The 26828-nt window shown below is 42.7% G+C and overlaps 1 protein-coding gene across 3 annotated transcripts in view; it reads left to right on the top strand.

The window, feature by feature from the left end:
- LOC100878265 (uncharacterized) overlaps positions 1–26828 on the top strand; it is a 324020-nt gene that overhangs the window by 226874 nt on the left and 70318 nt on the right. For all 3 annotated transcript variants that reach the window (XM_076530029.1, XM_076530027.1, XM_076530028.1), the window contains exons 11-12: positions 1875–2092; positions 2527–2665. In XM_076530029.1, the coding sequence (XP_076386144.1) occupies positions 1875–2092; positions 2527–2665 (357 nt within the window). The remainder of the gene's footprint in view (positions 1–1874; positions 2093–2526; positions 2666–26828) is intronic.

Genomic DNA, 26828 nt, shown 5'->3' with positions numbered 1-26828 from the left:
ATTACCACGCATTGCACTATCTGTGCGTGGTATTGCTACGCGCTGAATTACCACGCGTTGTAACTACCACGCATCGCACTATCTACGCGTTGTATTTCTACGCGCTGAGTTACCACGCGTTGCAATTACCACGCATTGCACTATCTATGCGTGGTGTTGCTACGCGCGGAGTTACCACGCGTTGAAATTACCACGCATTGCACTTTCTACGCGTTGTATTCCTACTCGTAGATTTACCACGCGCTACAGTTTCTACGTGTTGTATTTACCACGTGTTGTATTGCTACGTGCTGAGTTACCATGTGTTGCAATTACTACGCATTGCTCTTTCTACGCGTTGTGTTGCTACTCATTGAATTATCACGCAATCTATTTTCTACGCGTTGTATTCACAACACATTCATCACGCATTGCATTTATCACTCAAAGTATTTACCACGCATTGCATCTGTCATGTACAGTATTTCCCCCATAACATTTGTCACGTGTAGTGTTTGTTATAGTACTCGCCACGCATTGTATTACCACGTCAAATATTTCCCACGCAACTCATGGTATTTACTCCTCGCTGTATTTGTCATGTCTTACATTCACACCTATTAGAGCCACTTTTCTCGTACTTTAAAATGAAATACCGCATTAACTTAATATCAAGTCCTACCACAAAATACATGCATCTCATAAATCTTTCCCAGCTTTCTACTATATTGAATACAATACATAATTGACTGAGAGGTAAATTGAAACATTAAGAAACGACTCATTAATCGATAATCAATATTATGACCCGTCAAAGCAGTTCTACCGTACCTGTGTTAACTGACCTTTAATTAGAGGTTCTGTTGACAGGCCTAAAGAATCTACCAGTCATCGTAAAAGCGCGTTTTATATTTATGTGCGAATGATTCCATGTGATTGGAATTTTCGATCGATCAAGAATGCACCGTAACGAGCGAGCAAATCGGGACGGACTAATGGCTAGGTGTGCCTGTTCTGCATTCTGCGTACGGGTGTCAATAGCAGCTAATGCTTATTGCAATTTAAAAGTCTGGATCGCTTGTCATTCTTCTCGCTCGTATGTTTCTAATTTTATTGCCGGCATTTCGCGTACATTACAACTCTTCTGACAATTTTCAGGAGCACTGTATCACTTGATATATCTTCTGATAAATATGCAGATTTAATTCCACGTGTTTTGCAAGTATAATCGGGTAGATAGTGTTAGGCATGGATTGTTATAATTGCAATTATTCAGCGTTCACTGATTCAAATTTTGTAGTCTGAACCTTGGGAGGTGAATGCACCAGTGAATATAGGAATTTTGAAACATACAAATCGTACATACAAATGATTTATTTTAAGTTTATACAATATCCCACACTACTGCATGATTTTATATGTTTTTCTGTTATGTTCCATTACGAAAACTTTGAGAACAAATCGTGGTGTATACAAATTTTTAATTTTAAGTTTATACAATATCCTACACTATTGCATGATTTTATGTGTTTCTCTGCTATGTTCCATTACGAAAACTTTGAGAACAAATCGGGGTGTATACAAATTTTTTATTTTAAGTTTATACAATATCCTACACTACTGCATGATCTTATATGTTTCTTTGCTATGTTTCATTACGAAAACTTTGAGAACAAATCGTGGTATACAAATTTTTTATTTTAAATTTATACAATATCCTACACTATTGCTTGGTTTTATATGTTTCTCTGTTATGTTCCATTACAAAAACTTAAATGTCCAAACCATCGGACCTGTATCAACCTGTATCAAATCCAGTATCAATGAATATACACCTGTATCCCATTTCTCTAGATTAACTGTGAATATAAAATGAACGCTATGTCGTTTTGCAGGAGTACGACGGCCTGATGACGGAATGGCAGGCAGCCGGTCGCAGACTGGCCCTGGAGATGTCCGAGCTGAAGGAATGCAGCAGCCTGTCCGGTGCGTTGACGCCTCTCGGTCGCCTGCTCACGGACCCCACATTAAGAAGAACATCCCGAGACGCGGAGGAGGCGATCTCCTCTCTGGAAGAGCGTGCCTCGCCATTGTTGCACCTGGAGCACATTAGGTTAGAGAGGCAACAGACGGTCCGCTAGAAAGCGCAATATCCGCGGGCGAATCTCGTCGAGTCACCGATCGATACGTTATTGAAACTTATTATCGTCCGTTCCCGTTTCCCTCTTCGGATTTTATATACGTTCCACTTTAATTAGCAGCTCGTGTCCGCGATCTCTCCGTCCGATTCGTCGATAAAGTAGCGACGATTTCCTCTGTGAGTTTTTTTCAAAAACTTTCTCGAGTTGCCTGTCGAGCTTGCGTGACAGAAGGATATACAGTCGATTGCCGGTTGGATGGGTTTCTGACGTCTGAACCCTGGAGATAAGATTCACCTGTTAGTAGGCGGCTTCAGCGTAGGGCTCGATGTTTCGTTAGCGATAGGCCGGCTACGCGAATTCCTAACGGTGCGTCGCGATCATGGCGCTTCCTTTTTTATCTTTACAGATTGGCGGTGAAACGGGCACGGAGATTGGTCGAGGAGGTCGGGAACGCCGCCACTAGGTTGGAATCGTCGTTCGAATCGCGACGAGCGACCATCCGCAATCTCGCGGTTCTGAGAAGCATCGAGGACCAAGCGCACGAGGTAAGATAAATCCAGATATTAACTCGTTCGATATTCTCTAATGTGTAGAACAAGTAGCCGGACAAATAGATAGAAGGGAGAGGCCCAGCTACTTGTCTGGCCACTAGTTCAGGTAAAGATCTATCTGAATAACGTTACGAACCTCTTCTCGAAAAAATACTCAAGTCTCGTCAGACATTTTCAGAATATATTTGCTAGATAAATTCATACCGTTGCCGAGTCATTATGTAGCAAAGGTAAATACAGTCTCCTAGCACCGACTGCATATGGTTGTCATACCGGTGCCTGATTTAAAAATTAAATCGTGCATTCCAGTGGGGGTTCGCGCTTGCAATAAGGCTTAGGTGTATCTCATTATGGTACAAGAAAGGGTGAAGTTATCATCGAATTATCTCTCATACGTGTACTCGATAATTACAAAACAAGGAACACATACGAGTTACACAATCCTCCCCGATTCGATCTCGAGGACGCGAACAAAGGGCTCGTTGTGCCCATCGATACTTTCTCCTCGAAAATTGCACGGCTGGTCGATCCGGCGTCGTCTCGAATCTTCGTGGAACGACTGGCAGATCGATCGTCCGGTCGGGTTCCCTCGATCACGGATCCAGGCTTTTCCACGGGCACAGGAGCACCGGCCTCCGGGTAACCTCGTTTCTGGCATCCCCGACGACCTCGAGTCGATGTTCGACCTCGTTTGCGGGGAGTCGTGTGCTCGAATACTCCAGTCCCCTTCCTGTACCCTGAATGACTCGTGGTAAACAGTCAGGCGAATGTTTACCTCTCTAAGTGGCACAACCTTCGATCAACGCCTTACCATTTAGGGAGGTATTCGTTTCTTGGTGTTACGCTATTATCTGCCAGTCGATCGCTTGTCTTTGAATTCTTAGGGAGCCAGAGCGCATGAAACACGCAGAACCGCTGCAAGTGGCACGGGCATACTTTAACGCGTCGCCTTTTATGGAGGAGAGAATATAATGGGTAATCTTGAGATTTAGGGAGCGATGAATTAGGATGTGGTACTTTACATAGAGGTACATGTATGAATTAGGACATGATACTTCACATAGGGGTACATGTATGAATTAGGACATGGATACTACACATAGAGGTACATGTATGAATAAGGACATGGATACTACACATAGAGGTACATGTATGAATTAGAACATGGATACTACACGTAGGGGTACATGTATGAATTAGAACATGCTACTTCACATAGAGGTACATATATGAATTAGGACATGGATACTACACATAGAGGTACATGTATGAATTAGAACATGGATACTACACGTAGAGGTACATGTATGAATTAGGACATGGATACTACACGTAGAGGTACATGTATGAATTAGGACATGGATACTACACATAGAGGTACATGTATGAATTAGAACATGATACTTCACATAGAGGTACATATGTGAATTAGAACATGGATACTACACATAGAGGTACATGTATGAATTAGAACATGCTACTTCACATAGAGGTACATGTATGAATTAGAACATACTACTTCACATAGAGGTACATATGTATATGAATAAGAACATGCTACTTCACATAGAGGTACATGTATGAATTAGGACATGGATACTACACATAGAGGTACATGTATGAATTAGGACATGGATACTTCACATAGAGGTACATGTATGAATTAGGACATGGATACTACACATAGAGGTACATGTATGAATTAGGACATGGTATTACATATAGAGGTACATGTGTGAATTAGAACATGCTACTTCACATAGAGGTACATGTATGAATTAGGACATGGTACTACACATAGAGGTATATGTATGAATTTGGACATGGTACTAGACATATAGGTATATGTATGACTTAGGACATGGTACTTCACATAGAGGTATATGTATGAATTAGGACATGGTACACATTTTTATGAGTCTGTTGACTATCAGAATTTGAAGACCTATTTGGTGTTCTACGAATCTATGAATCTAGCAATGGTAATGTAGAAATCGATGGACGTAAGGATGTGGAAGTATAAATATTTGAATACAAATACAAGGATCTGGGGATCTAATGAACTTGAAATGTAGGAATCTAAGAATCTAAGAACCTATACATCCAGGAATCTATGAACCTAAAAATCCAAGAATCTAAGAATCTATAAATCCAAGAATCTATGAACCTAAAAATCCAAGAACCTAAGAACTCAAAAATCCAAGAATCTAAGAACGTGGAAACATGAAGTAATAAATCTATCGATCCAGGAATTTGGAAACCTATCTAGAAATTTGAAAACCTTGAGAACCTAAAAATGCAGTAACCTATGTCCCTTAAGTACGCAAATTGTCCATAACACCCTGTGAAGCCATGACATTAAGGGGATCATTTAAGTTTGCGGGGGTGCATATTCACGGGCGAGGATAATCGATAATCGGCACCGTAACGTCGATAAATGGTCGACGAGCGTAGTGAGAATCGGTTACGGTGGTGGATCGCGGAAGGAGGATCGGGTTTCGATTCCTCGCGAACTCGCGACAGACAGCGCGGCTCCACGGCGCGGAGAACAGGTCCCGCTTAGGTAAAAAACGCTCGTTCTCGCGTGAATATCCTGTGAATTTGCGGTGATTCGATCGAGCGTCGTAAAGAGAAGGAGAATCGACGAAGCTGTTGGACCGTATCGTTGAAATCTGTGGGATTTCGAGATTCTATCGAAGACTATCTAATATCAGCTGTTATATTATGAGGTGTTACGTAATATACAAGGTGTTGGAGAGGATTTCAGCTACGATAAAGGAAATTCCATTTAACGCGTCGAGTGTCGTGGGGTCATCGGTGATCGGTATCACGAATTTAATATACTTGGACAGTTAGAAAAGAAAATGGAGGGAATTATTTTAAATAGAATGTCGTGTTGTTGGCTGTCAAATCGGATGCTTGACTCTCGCACAGTGTCGGGTCACTTATGACCCAGACCTATGGAACGCATACAATAATTAAATACTCTAATCAATTGCGGAAGTCTTTCGTGCGTCGGGCATTTAATACAAATACTTAAAATTCTAGTTATTCAAAAATTAAAGAATTGAGTCGCTTTGGTTAATTTAAATATAGATAACATTTCACAGGAAAAGAATAATTATTCGCTAACAAGGGTATAATCTTCCCTGGGAAAATTAGAATGCACAATTCGAATATAAACTATTCACCAAACAATGACTAGACGAGTCATAAAAATAGCTTTGAATAAGACCCTGAATTCGAGGAAGGAAAATTATGTAAAACGTTCCGGGAATTGGGAAAATAATTGCAGTTCGCGCACCTTGTCCCTCATTGTTCCGAACAATCATCGCGTGGTTAACCATCCCATGGTGGTTAATGGCCGAGCAGAACCGTGTTATTTACAATGGCTCATTGTATTATGCTAATTAAACGTGTAATCAGCGTGCACCACGTGTACCGCGTAGAACTGACACGAGGCTTGACACGATCTGCGAGCGTATGTGCGACACACGTGACAGCACCGACTCCACCGGAAAAGCACGCGGACATGCTGTCTGTACGATCATGCGAATCTGGAAACTGCAGTTTAGCTGATTCACCCGTTACGTCTATTATGATGTAATCTACACGTGCTAGGACATAACTGTCTCATATGCCACATTTTGACACATTAATTCAGTTTGTGATGTTCATTTGTTGAGGAATTTTAGTTGTACTGCTGAAGAATATGGGGATTTTGAGATAGTGGGATTTTGGGGGGTGGAGATTTTGGGGTATAGGAATTTTTGGATGTGGAGTGGTGGAAATTGGTAGTCGGAAATTTGGAGATTTGGGGGAGTAGAAATTGGGGGCGTAGGGATTCGGAAGTGTAGGGTTTCGGGGGAGGAGGAATTCGGGGATGTAGGGATTCGGGGAAGTAGAAATTGGGGGCGTAGGAATTCGGGAGAATAGGAATTCGGGGATATAGGGATTTGAACGCGTAGGGATTCGGGGGAGTAGGGATTCGGGGATGTAGGGATTCGGGGAAGTAGAAATTGGGTGCGTAGGGATTCGGGAGAATAGGAATTCAGGGATATAGGGATTTGGACGCGTAGGGATTCGGGGGAGTAGGGATTCGGGGATGTAGGGATTCGGGGAAGTAGAAATTGGGTGCGTAGGGATTCGGGAGAATAGGAATTCAGGGATATAGGGATTTGGACGCGTAGGGATTCGGGGGAGTAGGGATTCGGGGATGTAGGGATTCGGGGGAGTAGAAATTCGGGGCGTAGGGATTCGGAAATTTTGGAATTCGGTGATATAGGGATTTGGACGCGTAGGGATTCGGAAGAATAGGGATTCGGAAGAGTAGAAACTCGGACGAGTGGAAATTCGGGGATGTAGGAATTCGGGGGAGTAGGAATTTGGAAGAATGGAAATTCGGGGATATAGGGATTTGGATGCGTAGGGATTCGGGGGCGTAGGAATTCGGGGATATAGGGATTTGGACGCGTAGGGATTAGGGGGAGTGGGAATTCGGAAGAGTAGAAATTCGGAAGAGCAGAAATTCGGAAGAGTGGAAATTCGGGGATGTAGAAATTCGGGAGAGTGGAAATTCGGAAGAGTAGAAATTCGGAAGAGTAGAAATTCGAAAGAGTAAAAATTCAGAAGAGTAGGAATTCGGAAGAGTAGAAATTCGGAAGAGTAAAAATTCGGAAGAGTAGAAATTCAGAAATAAAATTCGCCGAAGTAAAAACTTGCAAATGTAGAGATACAGCATACTAAAATGTGGGTCCACCTGTAGAAATTTGGTTTTAGGCGACAGTCGCGCCATTTTAATTCCCCCGACCACATTACATAAACTTGACTAGACCCCTCCTTCAATGAACATTCTCACGCTCACAATTTGAGCGAATGTCAGCTCGTATCAACCATTTTGAGAAAGTTTTTTCTCGACCCTCTAATATAGCGCCGTGAGCTCTGTCTAAAGTTTCCCATCACTTTCTTACGACTTTCGAAGCGGTCAGTTGCTTAGTATCCTTAAGGAGGTCACCGATGACCGAAATTTATTCGCGATTAATCGTAACGTACACGGTTGCTTCTTCGTTACCAGAACCTGTGTCTTCGATTCTCATTCGCGTATACAATCGATGATTTTTGCAAATAAATATTCCCGGTACCCGTGAGAAGCGGATCATTAAACGAGAGAAGGATCTTGATAAGGTCGGATTCCTCGACGCGACCTCCTCGAGGACGATGTATCGCGAGGAATAGGGGAGGACGTTCGTGCGCGTGCTGGTCGACTACGCTGCTGCTTTTACGGCGCTACGCCTCTCCATATAAGACCAACTTCGATCTTGATCGAAGAGATCGTACGTCCGAGAGCGGTCTCTTCTTTTTTCATGAACAGTGGCCCGCGTTGTTCGACAGCCGCAACGAAGGACGCGGATTCTTCGTTCGGGAAGTGGGTCGGTTCCGACAATTGTTTAATTGTTCTCGGGGGGTGTACCGGAGATGTACATCGTTGAAAGAAAAAGTTGGAAACATGCAATTCGATTTCGACATACCATATGTGCTTATCTGACATGTGAGTTTCGAAACTGAAATTGAAGTTATGAGGCTGTACAAGAATCTGGATGCACAGCTCTTTAAGTATGAATTCATAGTTTGTTCATCTTTGGATCTATGTGAATTGAAATCTTTACATGGTCAAGATTTTTGTCTTCAAATTTCTGTCTTGTTGAATACTTATACTTTATGAATACTCATATAACTTCTGTATCTATAAATTCATATATCTTTGAGTTTATACATTAACTAATCTCTGGAGCCTTGAATTGTTACATCCCTTAAGACCTCTATGATTAAATTTTTATATATTTGAATGACTATGTTTGGGAATTTCTACTTCTCCATTAAATTTTTATATATTTGAATGACTATGTTTGGGAATTTCTACTTCTCCAAATTGCTACATTCTAGAGTTCCTATTCTCCCAATCTTACAAAATCTTCCAATCTTCCAAATGACCTCAAACAGCAACCCAAATCCTCGTGTCCCAAATGACCCCAGATCCCCATATCACAATGTCCCTCCCCAAATTAAGATTGCAATACGTCCGTAATTACACATGCGCTAAACCATAATTTATGAGCATGGTGATCCATTATAATGAAAATGTAATAACCAGACAGTATTTGGATAAGTTAAGGCAGGTGTAAAGAGAATGATTAATTTAAAAGAACGCCTACGTGCGAGCTGTTGGAGGAGTAAAAAAATGAGCGTATACGAGGGCAGAAAGGAGGCAAGAGCTCGAAGCGGATCAGCTCTCTGCATTCCGTTATTACGCGTTCCACTTCGAACAACCACCATCGTCCTACAGCTTGCCCTCGACGTATAGCTCGTCTTCGGTCGAGCGCCGTATTTGGTTCACGGAAATAGCGCGTGCACTGGGGCTACAAGGGAGAAGGGACGAGAGGAGGAAAAAAAAGGGAGAAGACGAAGGATCAGAGGCGGACCGATCGGGCTCGAATTAATTGCCGTAACACCCGTACCTCCCTCTGGACCACAGCGCCACGAAATCGCGGGCGTGTGTGGATATGTGTGTTCAATCCTGAAGATTCACCTTTTGCTTCTTTTGGATTTGTGGAAATTGATGTAGCTTCGATTACTGCTCTCGTGTACGTCTGGTCTACGTATGTGTGCAATATGTGAACGTATTGTACATAAATATAGGGTTTCGGGGGAGTAGGAATTTGGGGACGTAGGAATTCGAGGGAGTAGGAATTCGGGGGAGTAGGAATTCGGAAGAGTAGAATTTGGAAGCGTAGGAATTCGGTAGAATGGAAATTCGGAAGAGTAGAAATTTGGGGATGTAGGAATTCGGGGGAGTAGGAATTCGGAAGAGTAGAAATTTGGGGATGTAGGAATTCGGGGATATAGGGATTTGGACGCGTAGGGATTCGGGGGAGTAGGAATTCGGGGATATAGGGATTGAACGCGTAGGGATTCGGGGGAATGGGAATTCGGAAGAGTAGAAATTCGGAAGAGTGGAAATTCGGAAGAGTGGAAATTCGGGAATGTGGAAATTCGGGGATATAGGGATTTGGACGCGTAGGGATTCGGGGGAGTAGGAATTCGGGGATATAGGGATTTGGACGCGTAGGGATTCGGGGGAGTGGGAATTCGGAAGAGTAGAAATTCGGAAGAGTGGAAATTCGGAAGAGTGGAAATTCGGGAATGTGGAAATTCGGGAATGTGGAAATTCGGGGATATAGGGATTTGGACGCGTAGGGATTCGGGGGAGTAGGAATTCGGGGATATAGGGATTTGGACGCGTAGGAATTCGGGGGAGTGGGAATTCGGAAGAGTAGAAATTCGGAAGAGTAGAAATTTGGAGGCGTAGGAATTCGGTAGAGTAAAAATTCGGAGGAGTGGGAATTCGGAAGAGTAGAAATTTGGAGGCGTAGGAATTCGAGGGAGTAGGAATTCGGTAGAGTAGAAATTCGGAGGAGTGGGAATTCGAAAGAGTAGAAATTCGGGGCTATAGGAATTCGGAAGAGTGGAAATTCGGAAGAGTAGAAATTCGGAAGAGTGGAAATTCAGAAGAAATATTTATCTTTAACCCTTACGACACCCCTTTATGAGACACCACCTGATGGAGATAATCAGATCAGATACATCCGATGCATATTATCTCTTCATATTCTCTTGTAGAAAGATTAACCCACATCAAACTCGTTAACCTTTAATTGTTTTTTGATTTGTAAAAGTAAACGTTTGGAAAAGTTATTACATCTCATCGGTGAAATTAGGTTACAGAGGTGATCTATAGATTATACCTCTCAAGATTTCCCTTTGATGTTTGTTTTTTGAAAATGGTGAAAGTTACCTAAGGGTGTACACGAATCTCTCGGAAACAAGAAGAGAACGCATCACGATTTTTATTTTACGAAGTCGTTGAGTGCCGTTCCGGAGACAGAATCTGTTCACTCGAGCCGTACAAACGTATAATTTCGTTCGACTTTTAATGTTTCCTGAATCATTCCGTTTTTCGAGCGCATTACACGGCTTGAAATCGAGTCGCCTGTAAAAAGTAAATTGCGCTTGAAAAGTTGTCCTTGAGAAAGTATCGGTATTATCCAAGGGAAGAAAGTGCGAAAGGAAATTACATAGACGAATTGGTTATATCGTCGATTCCCTCTTTGAGAACGGAAACAAAGAACCTCTTGATGGCGAACGCGTCGTACGAACACCTTCGGGTTTCATAAAAGACCGCGTCTCCTCCAAAGCCGTCCGACGAGAAAAAACCACGACTTTTCATTGCTTTCGAGGTGCATAAGATCGTTTGAACGGCGATCGGTGATGGACACGGCACGTTTTGCGACGCCGTAAAAAAAGCATTTACGATGCAGCTCGATGAATAACGCGAGCGAGCCTTTGTTCGTGGCTGGATTCGAAGGCAATAAGCCTTCAGGAGCGCGTGCTGGCCAACCTCGAAGAGTGCGCTCATCGTGTAATCACAGGAAATATACCGATTTCGCGGACTATTAGAAAGATAGTTAGTACTCACAGCCTATTTCACACTTCGTTATGGACGCTCGATGAATCGATGATTGTTCAGAAATTGTCTGATGGAAAACGAGTAATGTCCTTGGGTGGAACGTTTTGTTTTCGAAACGCAATCACGTTTCCATCGAATTACACGATTGTTCGGTTTTTCAACAGAAGGGCATTGCGGGGAACAATACGGCACGTAAACTCTCGTTTCTTCTCGATCGTGAAAGATTGATGGACGCACGACGAGCCAAAGATGAAGGAACGAAGGGATCCTCGGAGAGCCTTGTATCGGTTTTATCTGCCCGGAGATTTATGCACCGCGAACGGCGTGGATACGATCGATTGAAATTAATTGAACGTGTCTAAACACCTGACGAATGATTGATACAAGAGTGGACGTTGAACAGGAAACCTTGTCCGATAATGCTTCTTGATGAACGACACCGTAATGAGACCTGTTTCGTTTAGCAACGTTTAGTCTCAACTCTTACTGAATCCACTTTTAAAAGTAGAGCAGGAAGTCAAACTTTCATATCCTAAATCCCTGTACCCCTACTACATTCTCATACTACCTTCCTTTATCACAAGTCTTAATTAACCCCTTGTACTACGATGTTTTTGTCAAGTGCGTCAGAACTGACTAATTTCAGCCATAACATGAAAACAGATACAGAAACTTGAAATGTCATGTGAATTTGGTATCATGCAGTCGTTGACTATGCAAATTATAGTTGGACTCCCAATTGAAATGTATTCAAAATTCGAGTAAAATTGGTCATAGCCGAAGTATGAGCGTCACGAGTCAAACTTGTCAAAATAGTGTAAGGGGTTAATTAACGGCAGCGTGAACAGCCAAGATAAAGGAAGGTCACGGTCGCGATTCGCGGCCATTTATCGCTCCGTTGCCGAAAGCTTAGAAATCCGATAGGAATTTAAGTCTGGTGACTCACGAACAAGCTCGGGACTCGATGTTGCACCGGGGCAAAAGTCCCTCGGAGGCGGCTTCTTTCCATCAGATAAAGAGATGCGCCGGGCATAGCCAATGAAGGCGAACGTTTTTCCTTCGCGGTAGAGAAGCTGGTCCCGGTGCTCGTATTCATCCGTTGTTTCGCCGCCTTTCGCGTTTATAGCGCACGCGTGCATATCAGCTCGCGGAGACCGTAAGGTCTAGGTGTATGCCTTTTATAAGCTGCCTCCCCCGTTCCCGTCCCTTATCTAGCCATTGTGCGGCTCCCTGCTCGACGCGTTCCCTTATTGTTGCACGCTGTATCGCTGTTTTCGCAACGTCGTGGAACTCCCGCCGCGACGGCGACTCCGCTCCGTTGCATAACGAACATTTCGAGCTCGACCGCGACCGTTGTTTTTCCTCTCCGAAGATTTTCCCTGGTGATAGAGTCCGTGCTTCTTGGCTCCGTGCGTTCCCCGAGTAATATGAACGATTCGGATCGCGCTGATATATGGCTACTTATGAAAATTTCATGGACTTTCTTTGTCTTTGATGTTTGAATAAAATCATCGACTGTTGTATCGAACTAACGCGGAAGAGTTTCGTTCGTTTCCGGTTCTCCGTTTTCTCAAGGATTTCTACGGTTATGGCTACCGTCGCTTTTTAGAGTAAGCTCGCGAAAATTATTGTACCCGGCGTATTGTTTAGCTAATATAAAACACTCGGGAGATCCAAGTTCGAATGTTTGCGCCGTATTCGAGGCACGCTGATTTATTAACAAACAAAAGAGCAATTCTCTAGCCATGCGTCCACGTAGCAGAACGAGAAACGCGTCTTAGGCGAGTGTCCTCCGGCTGATACCATTGTCGCCAGTGAGTGCATGCAAATAAGCGACGAGGATTGCTTCGGCGTGTCATAACGCCTTATAGGTAGAATCCAACAGGCACTTCCTGCAGCGGTGGCGACATCGTTCTCCCCCTTCCTCCATCGGTTTATCGTTTCCACGAAACGGTCTACAAAGGACAGGATGTCCACGGGTCATTGAGTCTCCTCCGAGGATTCTATCCCCTTTCACACAAGTGTCGCGAGCTTTCGTGGAAGCTGCGCTCCGATTTCACCTTGCCTCGACCAATTATCCCGTGTTTTTCGACTTTTAATTAAACACGCCGCGAAAGCGTTTCCACGTGGCGCGATCATCGTCGAGATCTCGTGGATAGATAGCCGCCAGCAGATCGTGGCTAAGATGCTTTACGGAAATTAGAGGGCAATTAATTCGATTAACACCCGCAATTAATTTCGCTCTGCGTTATTGAGTCATTGAATTTTGCTTACAACTTTCTACGAGGATGCGTTTCAAATTCTGAGCTACATCACCTATGTACATCACCGTCTTAATTGAAAAAGTTTCCCTTCCCGAGGAAACTTCCCAAACCCCCATTGCACAAATGGTTCCTAAGGGCTTGTGGAAACGGTGCAATTGCGTGATCGTCGACCATCGGCTTACCGCCATTAGCCTAGGCTCAACGATATTATTCCTTTGTTCCTTGTGGAAGCAATGTCCAAACTGGTCCTTGCAGGACGTTGTGGATATGGTCGTTGGTAATTAAACGAAAACGCAAGGTTAATGGGATTAGACACGGTTTTTACTGGTTTCGGAGGGTGATTGCTCCCGAGGGAAATCGGAAGATCGGACCAAATTGGTCTGGAGACTTAAGCTGATTTTTGGGGATGATTGGGGATTGTGGAAATTATTGGACTATGGTTATGAGCGGCGAGGGAGATGTCAAACCAGGACTTTCATATTTCTATTAAATTAAATTCGTTGTTTAGTACAGATGTGTGGTTCACATGGTCAATTCACATGGTAATTAGTACATGTTTGCAGACGTATTTTATGGGATGTATTTGCTAATACATATTTATTATTTGAATTCCTCGTACGTAGATCTTATAGCAAATATATGAGATCTTTTATATGATGCGTTTACTAATACATATTTGTCATTTGAATTCCTCAAACAAAAATCTTATAGCAAATATACAGATCTTTTTTATGTGAAACATTTATTAATACATGTTTATCATTTGCATTCCTCCCACATAAAACTTATAGTAAATATACAGGTCTTGTAAATATACAGACATTTACATGATGCATTCACTAATACATATTTATCATTTGAATTCCTCATACATAAATCTTATAGTAAGTATACAGATATTTTATGTGAAACATTTACTAATACATGTTTATTATTTGTATTCCTTCTACATAAAACTTATAGCAAATATACAGGTCTTGTAAATATACAGACATTTACATGATGCATTCACTAATACATATTTATCATTTGAATTCCTCCTACATAAAACATATAGTAAATATACAGGTCTTGTAAATATACAGACATTTACATAAAACATTTAGTAATACATATATATCTTTTGAATTCCTCATACATAAATCTTATAGCATATATACCCATCTTTTATATGATACGTTTAATACATATTTATCGTTAGACTTGCTCGTACAAAAACCTTATAGCAAATATGTAGATCTCGTGAACTTTGTAATAAACAAAGGAAGAGTTAACGAGCCCCAAAAAGGCTCCTCGTAGAATGAGAACAGGGGAAAAAAATGTGTAACAAAGCCTCGTTTCCCAGCACCATTGAACACGAATTTGGAAGAGAATGATTATCGTCGAGCCGTTCATTTACCGATCGTAACCGTACAGTCGAGCATCGAAAGACAGCCATTGGGTACATATAATTTGCCAATTATTGCTAATTGAATGTCATAAACCGTGCGGTGGATCGAGACATTTAATTATCGTTGTGGCCGAAGACTTCCCACGTTATTGGGTCTCGCGAGTCGACCTCGGAAAACCTTCTGACCGTCGTTTTATAGGTAACCCAGACCTACAGTACCGCTAATACCGCGCGACTGATTTAAAGTTCGTTTATCATCGAGGCTCGCGAACGAGCGGAGACAAAGAGGGTGGGAATCTCGCTTCCGCGGTGAACAGAGAGAGAACTATCACCGGTAGAACTTATGGTTATAGATTATCGTCGGACAGAGAGACGACGAGGAATCGTACAACCGTTAGAGGAAAGATTGAGAGATTCTCGCCGTTGGAAAGTAGCGAAGAAATCGGAGGAGAAAAAAAAGAGGGGTGAAAGAGATAACGTAATCGTCGGTTAAATCGGTGATAATCGCGCTTTCGGCCGAGATACCTTGCCAATTAATCCCGTAATTAAGCGTAACAGCGATAACTTCTATCGCGAAATATACGAACGGGAAGGCGATTCGTTCGATTACCGTTCGCTTGATTTGTAATATCTCGATCGTAATTCTGTCGCTTTCGCTGAAACCGGCGTATTATTCAGGCGGGATTGCGCTTTTCGAATAATAAATCGAGCCGCGCGTTTCCCGCCGTCAGAAGCTGCGAGTGGGTTGGCTTTGACCCGCAGCCTGAATAAATATTGATTCGCCGATCGATGCACACTTTGATGCGGTGGTCGTATTGTTCCCCGTCGCTTTCTAGTTTACATTTTGGCCAATTTTGGAGCCATCACAGTTTCACTTCTTTAACGCTCATGGAACTACTTCTGTCATTTTATATTTTCTCACATTTATGGAAGGAAAAACCCAGTCAAAGTATATTTGGTCATTTCGTATCGTCAACAGGGAATGACTTTTCAAACGATCGTTAGCACTTAACGTAATAAAAGAACAAATTTACAATGCATTTGTATAAACGTATTAGCTCTAGGATAAGGAGTCGAACAATGTAAATATTCCTGGTACTCGCAATTTCCACGTCACGCTTATAACTTGTGTGTGGCAAGCGTGAAAATTTACTGCGTTCAATTAAAATATCATTTAATCCTTTAGTGCTGATCTATCAAAATTGTTAGCAGCACTTACAAAGTGTCGTATTACATGATTGTTAATAATGTTTTCCTTTTTGAAGATCATCCTTAATAATTAGTTTTATAATTTTTTTTCTGCAATCTCGCTAAATCACATCAAAAGTGATAACTAACAAACCACGATTAAAACTTGACATTTAATTATGACGATAAGATACAAGAAAACCATAGAAAAGGCTACATGAAAAGCAGGTTGAAACTCGCTCCTAAATCTCGAGAACGCTGCAACTTTCGACGAATTCCGCTTTCGCGCGTGCATCACGCCGGACGTGCAGGCTTGGTGAAAAATCTTCAGATAAATAGCAGAAGCGCTTTGAGAAAGAAGACCGCATGCGTCCGCGCGTAAACTCACACGCGAGTGAACACGAGCGAAGATGCTCGGAAGATAGATCTGGCTAAAGGGGGCTGAAATCCTGGAGCAAACTCGGATCCATGGATCACGTTCGCTACCAATGCTCGAGCGGAACCTCGAGCGCGTGTACACGCCGTGTAAATATTTGTATGATGCACGGCCCGAACTCCTCGTATCTTAACAGAATCTTTGCCGTGCCGTGTACACATATTATCTGCGGCTGATATCGCGCGGAGCAAAACGCCGTCCCAGGAATAAGATCGTTTTCAAAGGTGTCTTCAACGATGAAGTATCGAGGCGACTGGGGCCTCTCCCTGTTCCCAACAGAATTTCTGCTCGGAAATGGGTTTAACACCTTATCGGAATTCCTCGGATCGTGAAATGCGTGGCGATACTGCGTGTAATAAGAATGCGGGATTTCGGTGCGAGGCGGCATAATGCGTGGAATTTCATCGCTTGGTGATATAGGGAGGAGAATTTCAATGTATCGGGAGGCAAAACGTAAGCTTTCGGCGCGTGAGAGTTCGATGGGGAGTGATACAACGCGTGGGGATTCAGTGCGTGGTAATTCAATGCATCGAGTTTCTATGCGTGGTAATTCGACGCGTGGTAAATTCAAGGTGTAGTGGTTCGGCGCGTGGTAATTTGACGCGTGAGAAATTCGACGCGTGGTGAATTCGACGCGTGGTAAATTCGACGCGTGAGGGATTCGACGCGTGAGGGATTCGACGCGTGAGGGACTCGACGCGTGAGAAATTCGACGCGTGGTGAATTCGACGCGTGAGAGATTCGACGCGTGGTGAATTCAACGCGTGGTAAATTCGACGCGTGAGAAATTCGACGCGTGGTGAATTCGACGCGTGGTAAATTCGACGCGTGAGAAATTCGACGCGTGGTGAATTCGACGCGTGGTAAATTCGACGCGTGAGGGATTCGACGCGTGGTGAATTCGACGCGTGGTGAATTCAACGCGTGAGAAATTCGACGCGTGAGAGATTCGACGCGTGGTGAATTTGACGCGTGGTAAATTCGACGCGTGAGAAATTCGACGCGTGGTGAATTCGACGCGTGGTAAATTCGACGCGTGGTGAATTCGACGCGTGAGAGATTCGACGCGTGGTGAATTCGACGCGTGGTAAATTCGACGCGTAAGGGATTCGACGCGTGAGAAATTCGACGCGTGGTGAATTCGACGCGTGAGAGAGATTCGACGCGTGAGAAATTCGACGCGTGGTGAATTCGACGCGTGGTGAATTCGACGCGTGGTAAATTCAACGCGCGAGGGATTCGACGCGTGGTGAATTCGATGCGTGGTAAATTCAACGCTGAGTATCTACGTGGTAGTTCGACGCGTAGTGATTCGTCCATATATTCTACAATACATCATTCTATCAAGCGAAACCAGCTATTACCCGAATACCATCACTACCGCCATTAATACCGCCATCGACATAATTCATGTAGAAATTATTTGACTCGCCCGTTAAAAATGGCGGTTGCCGCCATATATAGAGCATCGAACCGACAAGGTGCAAACTGAAGTTTAGCGTCGGCCTGCGGGAATTTGAATACGAGAGCAGGGCAACGTAGAAGATGGCAGGCTGGCAGTTTCGTCGTTTTCTCTGGCCATGTTGAAACAGGTTAGCCGGTACGCGACACCTGCTCTCGAGCCTGAAAATTCTTTCGCGGGCCCTCCAGCCGGCTTATCGGGTTCGCTCATCTCCAATCAAGCCCGTCGCGGACCAGCCGAATAATCTCGCCAAATATTTCGTCGGTATTAAACTCCGGCGTTCCAGCGTGTTCGTCGTTACTCATTCTTGTCGTGTACTTTCGCGGCACGCGAAACGCTGCTACCAGCGCGAAACACCGATTCGACAGCTCGTATGTTGAAACACATTCTGGAAGTTACTGCGGTAATATCCTGATTGGAATTCGACCGAAACATTTTCGTACGATCGGTGTACGAAGAGGATGATCAATTTCGAGAATCGATACTCGGTTAAAGAATAGTTCGCAATTATGCAAAGATTGCAAGAGCGAAGTAGCCATCTCATTGCGGTTTTTCCGTTAACCTCGTGAAAGTAACGCTCCCCTGTCTTCTTCCTTTTTCGTGGTCACGGATACGCATTAGCGGTTTTTGACCTGGAAATCATCTGAAATCCATACGTGTTCGGTGCTCCATTAACTTTCGACGAAATTGATCCCGATACCCTTGATTCGTTCAGTGAAAGATAGTTTTCGGTGAAATCTACCGGTGTACTCTCTCCAACATTTTTCCCCTAACTGACCAACAACAAACTCCTTATTTTTTCTAAATTCTTATTTCTCACTAAATGTACATCTATTCAAAATCGGTAACATTCGAGTATTGATTGTTTACCTCCAGATAATCATCGAGATTGAAAAGTTTCTATCTGGGATCGTAGGTATTGTACGCACTCCTACGCGCAGATAAATCGGAGCGAAATGGTGGTTCTCCGTTGTCGTCGCAATTACTATGCGAAACTCGCAGGACGGAGTGTCTCGATATTGCAAATCACCAGCCACGCCGGCAGAACTTTCTCTGAAAATCGATCGAGCCGCGTCGATCTCGGGGCGTTATCGAGAGCCCACGTGACGATCGATCGGCGGGAGTTCGTTTCACGATCCCTCGATCGCGATCCTTTGTCCAGCTTAGCGACGATAAGCCGCGTCGAATCACGAGACGTCGCGCTCAGATTTTGCAACGAGCCGAGTCTCTCGCATAAATTACACACGCGTTTTCTGTGCCTCTGGCCCCTCGCTTATTACGAAACTCTCCGTCTCAGTCGCTCTATGGGCGTCGTTCTATGACTTTTATTGCCGTGCCGTAACCTCTGGCACCGAGTACACGATCGTAAGTCTATATTGTCGCGACTTTGCGACACCTCGGCTTCTGATCGACCCTCAAACTCATCGGCAATCTAATTTGTCTCGCCTCTCTCCTTGTGTAGGCCGTGTTTCTTTTTACCTTTTGCTCCATCGACGGTTATTTTCTCGTTCAACCGCTTTCAAGAAAGTTATAACGATTTTTTCTTAGTTTGTGAATTTTATGGAGCAGCTACTTTCCGCGTACGTAACATGAAACATTGTTTCATTCGACGCGTGATGGATTTGGCGCGTGGTGAATTCGGTGCGTGATGGATTCGGCGCGTGGAGAACTCGATGCGTGGTAAATTCAACGCGTGGTGAATTCGGGGCGTGATGGATTTGGCGCTAGGGGAATTCGACGCGTGGTAATTCGACGCGTGGTGAATTCGACACATGGTAAATTCAACGCGTGGTAAATTCGACGCGTGGTAAATTCGACGCGTCGTAATTCCACGCGTGGTGAATTCGGTGCGTGATGGATTCGGCGCTAGGGGAATTCGGCGCGTGGTGAACTCGATGCGTGGTAAATTCGACGCGTGGTAATTCGACGGATGGTAAATTCGACGCGTGGTAAATTCGACACGTGGGAAATTCGACGCGTCGTAATTCCACGCGTGGTGAATTCGGTGCGTGATGGATTCGGCGCTAGGGGAATTCGGCGCGTGGTAATACGACGGATGGTAAATTCGACGCGTGGTAAATTCGACGCGTGGTAAATTCGACGCGTCGTAATTCGACGCGTGGTGAACTCGGCGCTCAGAGAATTCGACGCGTGGTGAATTCGACGCGTGGTAAATTCGACGCGTGGTGAATTCGACGCGTGGTGAATTCGACGCGTGGTAATTCGACGCATGGTAATTCGACGCGTGGTGAATTCGACGCGTGATAAATTCGACGCATGGTAAATTCGACGCGTGGTAAATTCGACGCGTGATAAATTCGACGCGCGGTAAATTCGGCGCGTGATAAATTCGACGCGCGGTAAATTCGGCGCGTGGTAAATTCGACGCGTGGTAATTCGACGCGTGGTAATTCGACCTTAACGCAATCAAGGATTGCGGTTTCAAATTTGAGGATTCGAACGTTTGGAAACTTGCATTTGGAATTTTTGTCGAATTATTGACTGCTGATTTAAAGTGTGATCGTTTTGTAATTCGTTACGCAAAACGATGATTACTCGATTCTGAGGTTACGACTTTATTACGCGGTCCAATTTGCGGACAGAGTATGAGAAAGATGCGGATCTATAAGTGATGTAACGATGGGATGTAAGATCGTTTTCACTTCTTGTGATTCCAGGTTTAATGGAATTTTAAACGTCTTGTTGGTCGTGTGAACGGGTTTCAAAACTTTCGCAATGTTTTGCCTCTGAGAATCCTCGCTCCAATTCGATTAACATATTTCCTTTCATTATTTATTGAATCAACAATATTTTATGTAACTATTGCATTCATGCGAACGTTTGAAGCACATTTAAAAGGAAACATCTTTCTTAACTCTTCGACCTTTTTATAAAATACCTTACCATAGAAATACCATTGAAAATAATAACTGTGTGGTTTCTTCTATTAGATAGCAAACTCAGATGCAAGGAAAATAAAGATATAGATAATCTTTCGAGTACAAGGCTTCAAATAAACATTTAATTCAGTAAGATAAATTATTCTCATCCTTCTCAGTTGTACTTCTCATATATTGAAATCTACAATTGCGAATTCAAGTACTCGTCGAAAGGAATTTTAAGAAGCAATCAACATCTCGGTTTCTAATATCACTGAGTCAGAGAGCTTTTTCTCGGCTGGTACAGCAGAGGGTTCCAGGAACGCTCTGGTATGCTAATTGCGATCCTCGAATACGTGCAAGCATTGTCGTACACCGTGCGTGTACACGCACGTTGATCCAGAAGGTACAGGATTTTATATCCCAAGTCCTTTTTCTTCCCGAACCTCTTCGAACACGGGTAAAGTCTAAACGCTTTAGGTTCCTTTACCTACGGACATTAATTATTTAAGACAGATAGCCCAGGCAGGAAACAATTAATTGTACGATTCTCGGATTTTAAGGAATCTTATCTCGACACGGTTTTGAAGAAGTTCAAAGATGCTCCGACTCTTTCTCGCTGGTGAATTCCACCGCGAGGACTTTCGGGATATCTTGATTATCTGGCGACTTATGACGACGACACGGGGTAATATAAACGGGAAAGGTTTCGTTAAGCCTTTAACGTTACGGCCATTGGTTAGGCTACCTGGGGGAGATCGGTCGATGACTTGGGTTAACACTGCAGGGTGAATTGCTTCGGGGAAACGGGTAATTTAGGTACTGTGAAAAATAAAAATTGTGGGTCGAATCCATTCATTCTCATCGTGAAAACAACCATCACAAAATTCTTTGGGCATCGACTAAGAAACCCTGGAGAGCTTAGGAGCTGAAGAGCTCCTAAAGGATGCTTTTTGATAACTTCATATTAGTTGTAACTTTCGTAACGTGATAATTATCGACACACCTATTGTTACACAAATTGAATTAAAAATTCTTTGGGCATCGACTAAGAAACCCTGGTGGAGAGCTTAGGATCTGAAGAGCCCCTAAGGGATGTAATATTTTAATAACTTCATATTACTTGTAACTTTCGTAACGTAATAATTATCGACACACGTATTGTTACACAAATTGAATTAAAAATTCTTTGGGCATCGACTAAGAAACCCTGAAGAGCTAGGATCTGAAGAGCCCCTAAGGGATGTAATATTTTAATAACTTCATATTACTTGTAACTTTCGTAACGTAATAATTATCGACACACGTATTGTTATACAAATTGAATTCACTCTTGATATTTAAAAATTAATCTCAAGGGTCAATCTGAAAATTAATAAGAAGGATTAAGAAGGACTAAGAAGTCCTGATATCCCCAGACTATGTCGATACTCCATTTTTAATCTTCAAATTCAATACCAAATCTTAGAATCGAAAAATTGTCAATATCAAACGCATCGCGACAAATTTTTCACGCCACTCGCAGACGCGTTCCGCGTTGTTAAATGCGGCCGAAGAATCCCGTCGCGAATTCCACAGATGCTAATCGCGGCCGATCTCTCTCCGCTAAGGTAACTTCGCAAAAGAGGTACCTGCGAGTCGTTCAACCTTATCCGCCAAGCATCTATGTTTCAGTTATAGACAAAACTGTATGCGAGCATAGAGATCGCCGGCGAGTATCTGAACGATCCAGCGGCTACAGATAATCCTTGCGGTTATGTGTCGCTAGGACATACTTATTCAATTAAATCGACGCCGCTTTATCCGGATAAATATTCCGACTGCCTTATCGTACTTTATACGAGTGTTAACCTACATCTCTCGACAATTCGTTGTAATAGACGATGGATATTTACACATTGCGTAACTTTAACAAGAAATTTTTATTTGGTGGTCCAAAATCGTCAAATGTGAACTTTCGTTTACAGAAGTTTTGCTTAAAATAGCAATTCGGTTGGAACATGTATGGAAAATTTGAAAAATCGTCTTGTATGGAAAATTCGAAAAATAGTCGTCTATGGAAAATTTGAAAAATAGTCATGTATGGACAATTCGAAAAATAGTTATCTATGGAAAATTTGAAAAATAGTCATCTATGGAAGATTTAATAAAATGGTCATCTATGGAAAATTTGAAAAATAGTCGTCTATGGAAAATTTGAAAAGTAGTCATCTATGGAAAATTTGAAAAATAGTCATCTATGGAAAATTTGAAAAGTAGTCATCCATGGAAAATTCGAAAAATAGTCATCTATGAAAAATTCGAAAAATAGTCGTCTATGGAAAATTTGAAAAATAGTCATCTATGGAAAATTTGAAAAATAGTCATCCATGGAAAATTCGAAAAATAGTCATCCATGGAAAATTCGAAAAATAGTCATCTATGAAAAATTCGAAAAATAGTCGTCTATGGAAAATTTGAAAAATAGTCATTTGTGAAAAATTTCAAAAATAGTCACGTATGGAAAATTTGAAAACTAGTCATCTATGAAAAATTTGAAAAATACTCATCTATGGAAAATTTGAAAAATAGTCATCTATAAAAAATTTGAAAAATACTCATCTATGAAAAATTTGAAAAATAGTCATTTGTGAAAAATTTGAAAAATAGTCATCTATGAAAAATTTGAAAAATACTCATCTATGAAAAATTTGAAAAATAGTCATCTATAAAAAATTGGAAAAATACTCATCTATGGAAAATTTGAAAAATAGTCATCTATAAAAAATTTGAAAAATAGTCATCTATGGAAAATTTGAATTACCTGTATAACTGAATGCACCAAAAAATGTAAAAAACTCCTAGAGTTGAACGAATCGTCTGAGATGTAAAAGAGTAAAAAAGGACCTCTCTTCGCAGGAAAAACTAGTCTCGACAAACATCCCGATTCGCAGGTGAGACCGTTGAACAATTAGTATTTCACGGGAAGCGCTGTGTCATCGGACGTCTGGGATATTAGTCGGACCTGTAAGTTATGCGGCACGAGTCTCTCTGTCCCTCTCGGTGTATCTCTTTCCGTCTTGATAGTACTCGTTCGAGATCCAAGCAGATGAACGAAGATCCTTATTACAGGAAATAGCTTCGGACTCAGTCATGTCATTAAGTATGCGAGTCGCGGCCACAGGCACGGCTCTACCTCCCGGGAACATCCGAGCAACTCGAAAACTTCTAATCTGCTATCCAGGATACACCTCCTCGCTGGTTTATTTCTTCGCATTCTCTCTCTATCTTGGAAATAATTATATGCTATTGATCGTTATTGAGCCGCGAGCTTCGCGTGTAATTCGTTCCGTATTCCATGTTCGTTATTTAAACATTCATGATCATTTTATGCACTTCGTTCAATTACGTTTTTTATACATTCTTTATCGTCTCGATCGACATATCACTTTTACCTTATAACATTAATTACAGGCTGGTTTAATCCATCATGTATTTACGAGGTGACAATTTAAAAAAGGTAATGAAGCTTTAATTTTTTAAGCCTTTAATTTTGTTAAGATTTTAAGTTGTTAAAATTGGGTTGTAACTAAATTAACGTAAGTTAGGTTAGGATTAGAACTCCGTTACAATTACTGAATCGTATCGCTGTGAGAATCTGATGAACGATGGGAACGAAGTTAATAGCGACGTCCAATTCAAATCTCGGTACTTTGACGATGACGCTTCATGTACTAACGCAACTATGCCGTTAATAGCACGCCATGTACTATACGTATTTCCTTTTAATTAGACTTCGACCCTCGATCGCGAGCACAGTCTCAGTCTGCTGCCAGCCGTCGTGGACGTCGGATCAAAAAAATTCTAGTGAAAACACACAGGTGAAAACGCACCTGCGTCTGCATTCCTCGCGCCAATTTTTAAACGCAACATCGCTGGTAAAATTCATACTGATTTTCAAATTGCTATTAATTAATTCGAATTCACCGCGAGTTTTCCATGGTAATCTGTTTGTGTGCTAGTGCAATAATTACAGTGCCCACGTTGTTTCACTTTCGATTTTTCGCACTTCGAGAACCATCAAACTCGAATAAATCATGCAAGAATCGCAACGGTAATTACTATGCTTAACGACGGCAACGTACAAAAACGATCTTCGTAGAACCTTTTGCAATTCAAATAACCAGCTCATCGTTACGTTTCATGTACCAAGTACGTCAAGAAAAGCAATCAGCATATTGAAATTCATCTTAGCTCCGGAAACTGATTTCAAAGTACAATCAAATTCTATTCAACATCTTAGAATGCTGTAGAATTATTAAGGTTACTTTTACTACAAAAATTATTATATTCTCTAACTTCCTATGTTAGTAATTTTTCAGAGTTCCCAGCAGAAAATTTACAGAAATTATCGTTGTTCGAATTTGTAAATTTTCAAACGAGAAGGTTTGACGGACAGGGTTAAATCGGAATCGAGGTGTTTCGGAAATGGAAGGTGTATGCAACGGGGCTCGAGTATTACAGGCAGGTGGGAGGGACGTGTATGTGGTCGTGTCCGGTGTGGGTACGTCTTAACGCTCGATCCAGCTTGGCATCAGTGAGCGTTTCTCTGCCGGCAGCATCCGAGCCACGCTCTCGATCCGAAGCGTGAACGCGTTAGTGCGTGCGTGCGTGCAAACGATCGCGACGACATGCGTGAAACGCGAGCGGGTTCCATCGTGTACCTGTGATCCTTTGGATCGAGTGAACTCGTGCGGGAATCCTCATGTGCACGTGTGCAGGACAAACAGGATGTACGTAGTGACTAATTGGCACGTGAGAACTTTACGAACGTGAATGGTATCGTTCGCTCGGTGATCGATCGATTTTTCAGGAACTTGACCTTGGGGCTGCCGGTTTCTGCCGACGAACGGTGAGGATCTCTTTCTCTTTTTCGAGAGCGGCGTGATTAAACTGTTATCATCGAGGATTATGAGGGGTTAACGCGTTGATGGTTCCGGTGACTTTAATGCGTGGTTACGTTATTATTTTCCTTTTAATTCGTATCGTACATTGTGGTAATACGCGGTAAGTAAAGACTGCATTTATATCCGCCATATATCATGCATTAATTGCGATCTTGCAACGGGGCTAACAAAAAGTCGCAAACGTGCAATTATAAAAGTGAGTAATCGCTCGGTCAACAAAGTACGAACCCTTTCACGAATCGATCGCAAAAACTTGATACGGTGACAGGAAAAATTTGCGTTCTGACATACGTCGCTCGTAATTAATATCGAGTTCTGAAGGACGTGTCATTCTTGGCGAAAGTGTAACTCTTTCACGAGTGATCGTTTTCGAATATCTAGGAGTTTATGCGTTCATCCATAAACATCAGCGAGCAGTTAAAATACCATCTGCATGTATTTAGTGACGCAAGTCGATGAAAAGTCTTAGGCTTTCTTGTCGAGGATAAAAAGAGCACTGAATAATGTATTCCGCATATGTATAGCGTAATGACATTGAAAAGTGTACTCTATGGTGCTCAAGTTTTTAGAAACGTAGAAGTGCCATGTGAATTTAAGGATAAACTCGGTATTACTAAAAGATTAACCCTCTCACACCTCCAGAAGAACAAAATCCTCTTATCTCCGATCGGAGATCTATCCCGTAAGAAACCTTCCCGCCATCCCAAAGACCCAGAAACCGAAAGACCCCAAAAGCCGACTCGCGTCGTAATTCATCGACTTCCTCTCTCTCGGCAACGAAAGTAAAACGGAAAGGGTGTTGCAGCAGGGGTCCGGGTAATGGAACGGAAGGGGAGGTTCACAAATCGTTGGCGAGATAACGATCTCGGCGGCAAGTAGCTAGCAGGTACTCAAAATCGGCTTCGAAGGCAGAGAAGACCGGTCTGTAAACACTTGTACGCGACGTCCTACGGTGATTTCTCGAGGGCTTCCACGCTGTGGCGTTCAAGACCATGGTGTGTGGTCCCCTTAAAGAGTCTCGTCGAGGGTACCAGACCCTGTCTGCCGTGGACGAGACGTCTAGGAGGG

Source organism: Megachile rotundata, chromosome 3 (assembly GCF_050947335.1).
Source record: "Megachile rotundata isolate GNS110a chromosome 3, iyMegRotu1, whole genome shotgun sequence".
NCBI lineage: Eukaryota > Metazoa > Arthropoda > Insecta > Hymenoptera > Megachilidae > Megachile > Megachile rotundata.
The sequence above is the reverse complement of the archived record's forward strand: the minus strand, read 5'-3'. Positions and strand labels throughout refer to the sequence as shown.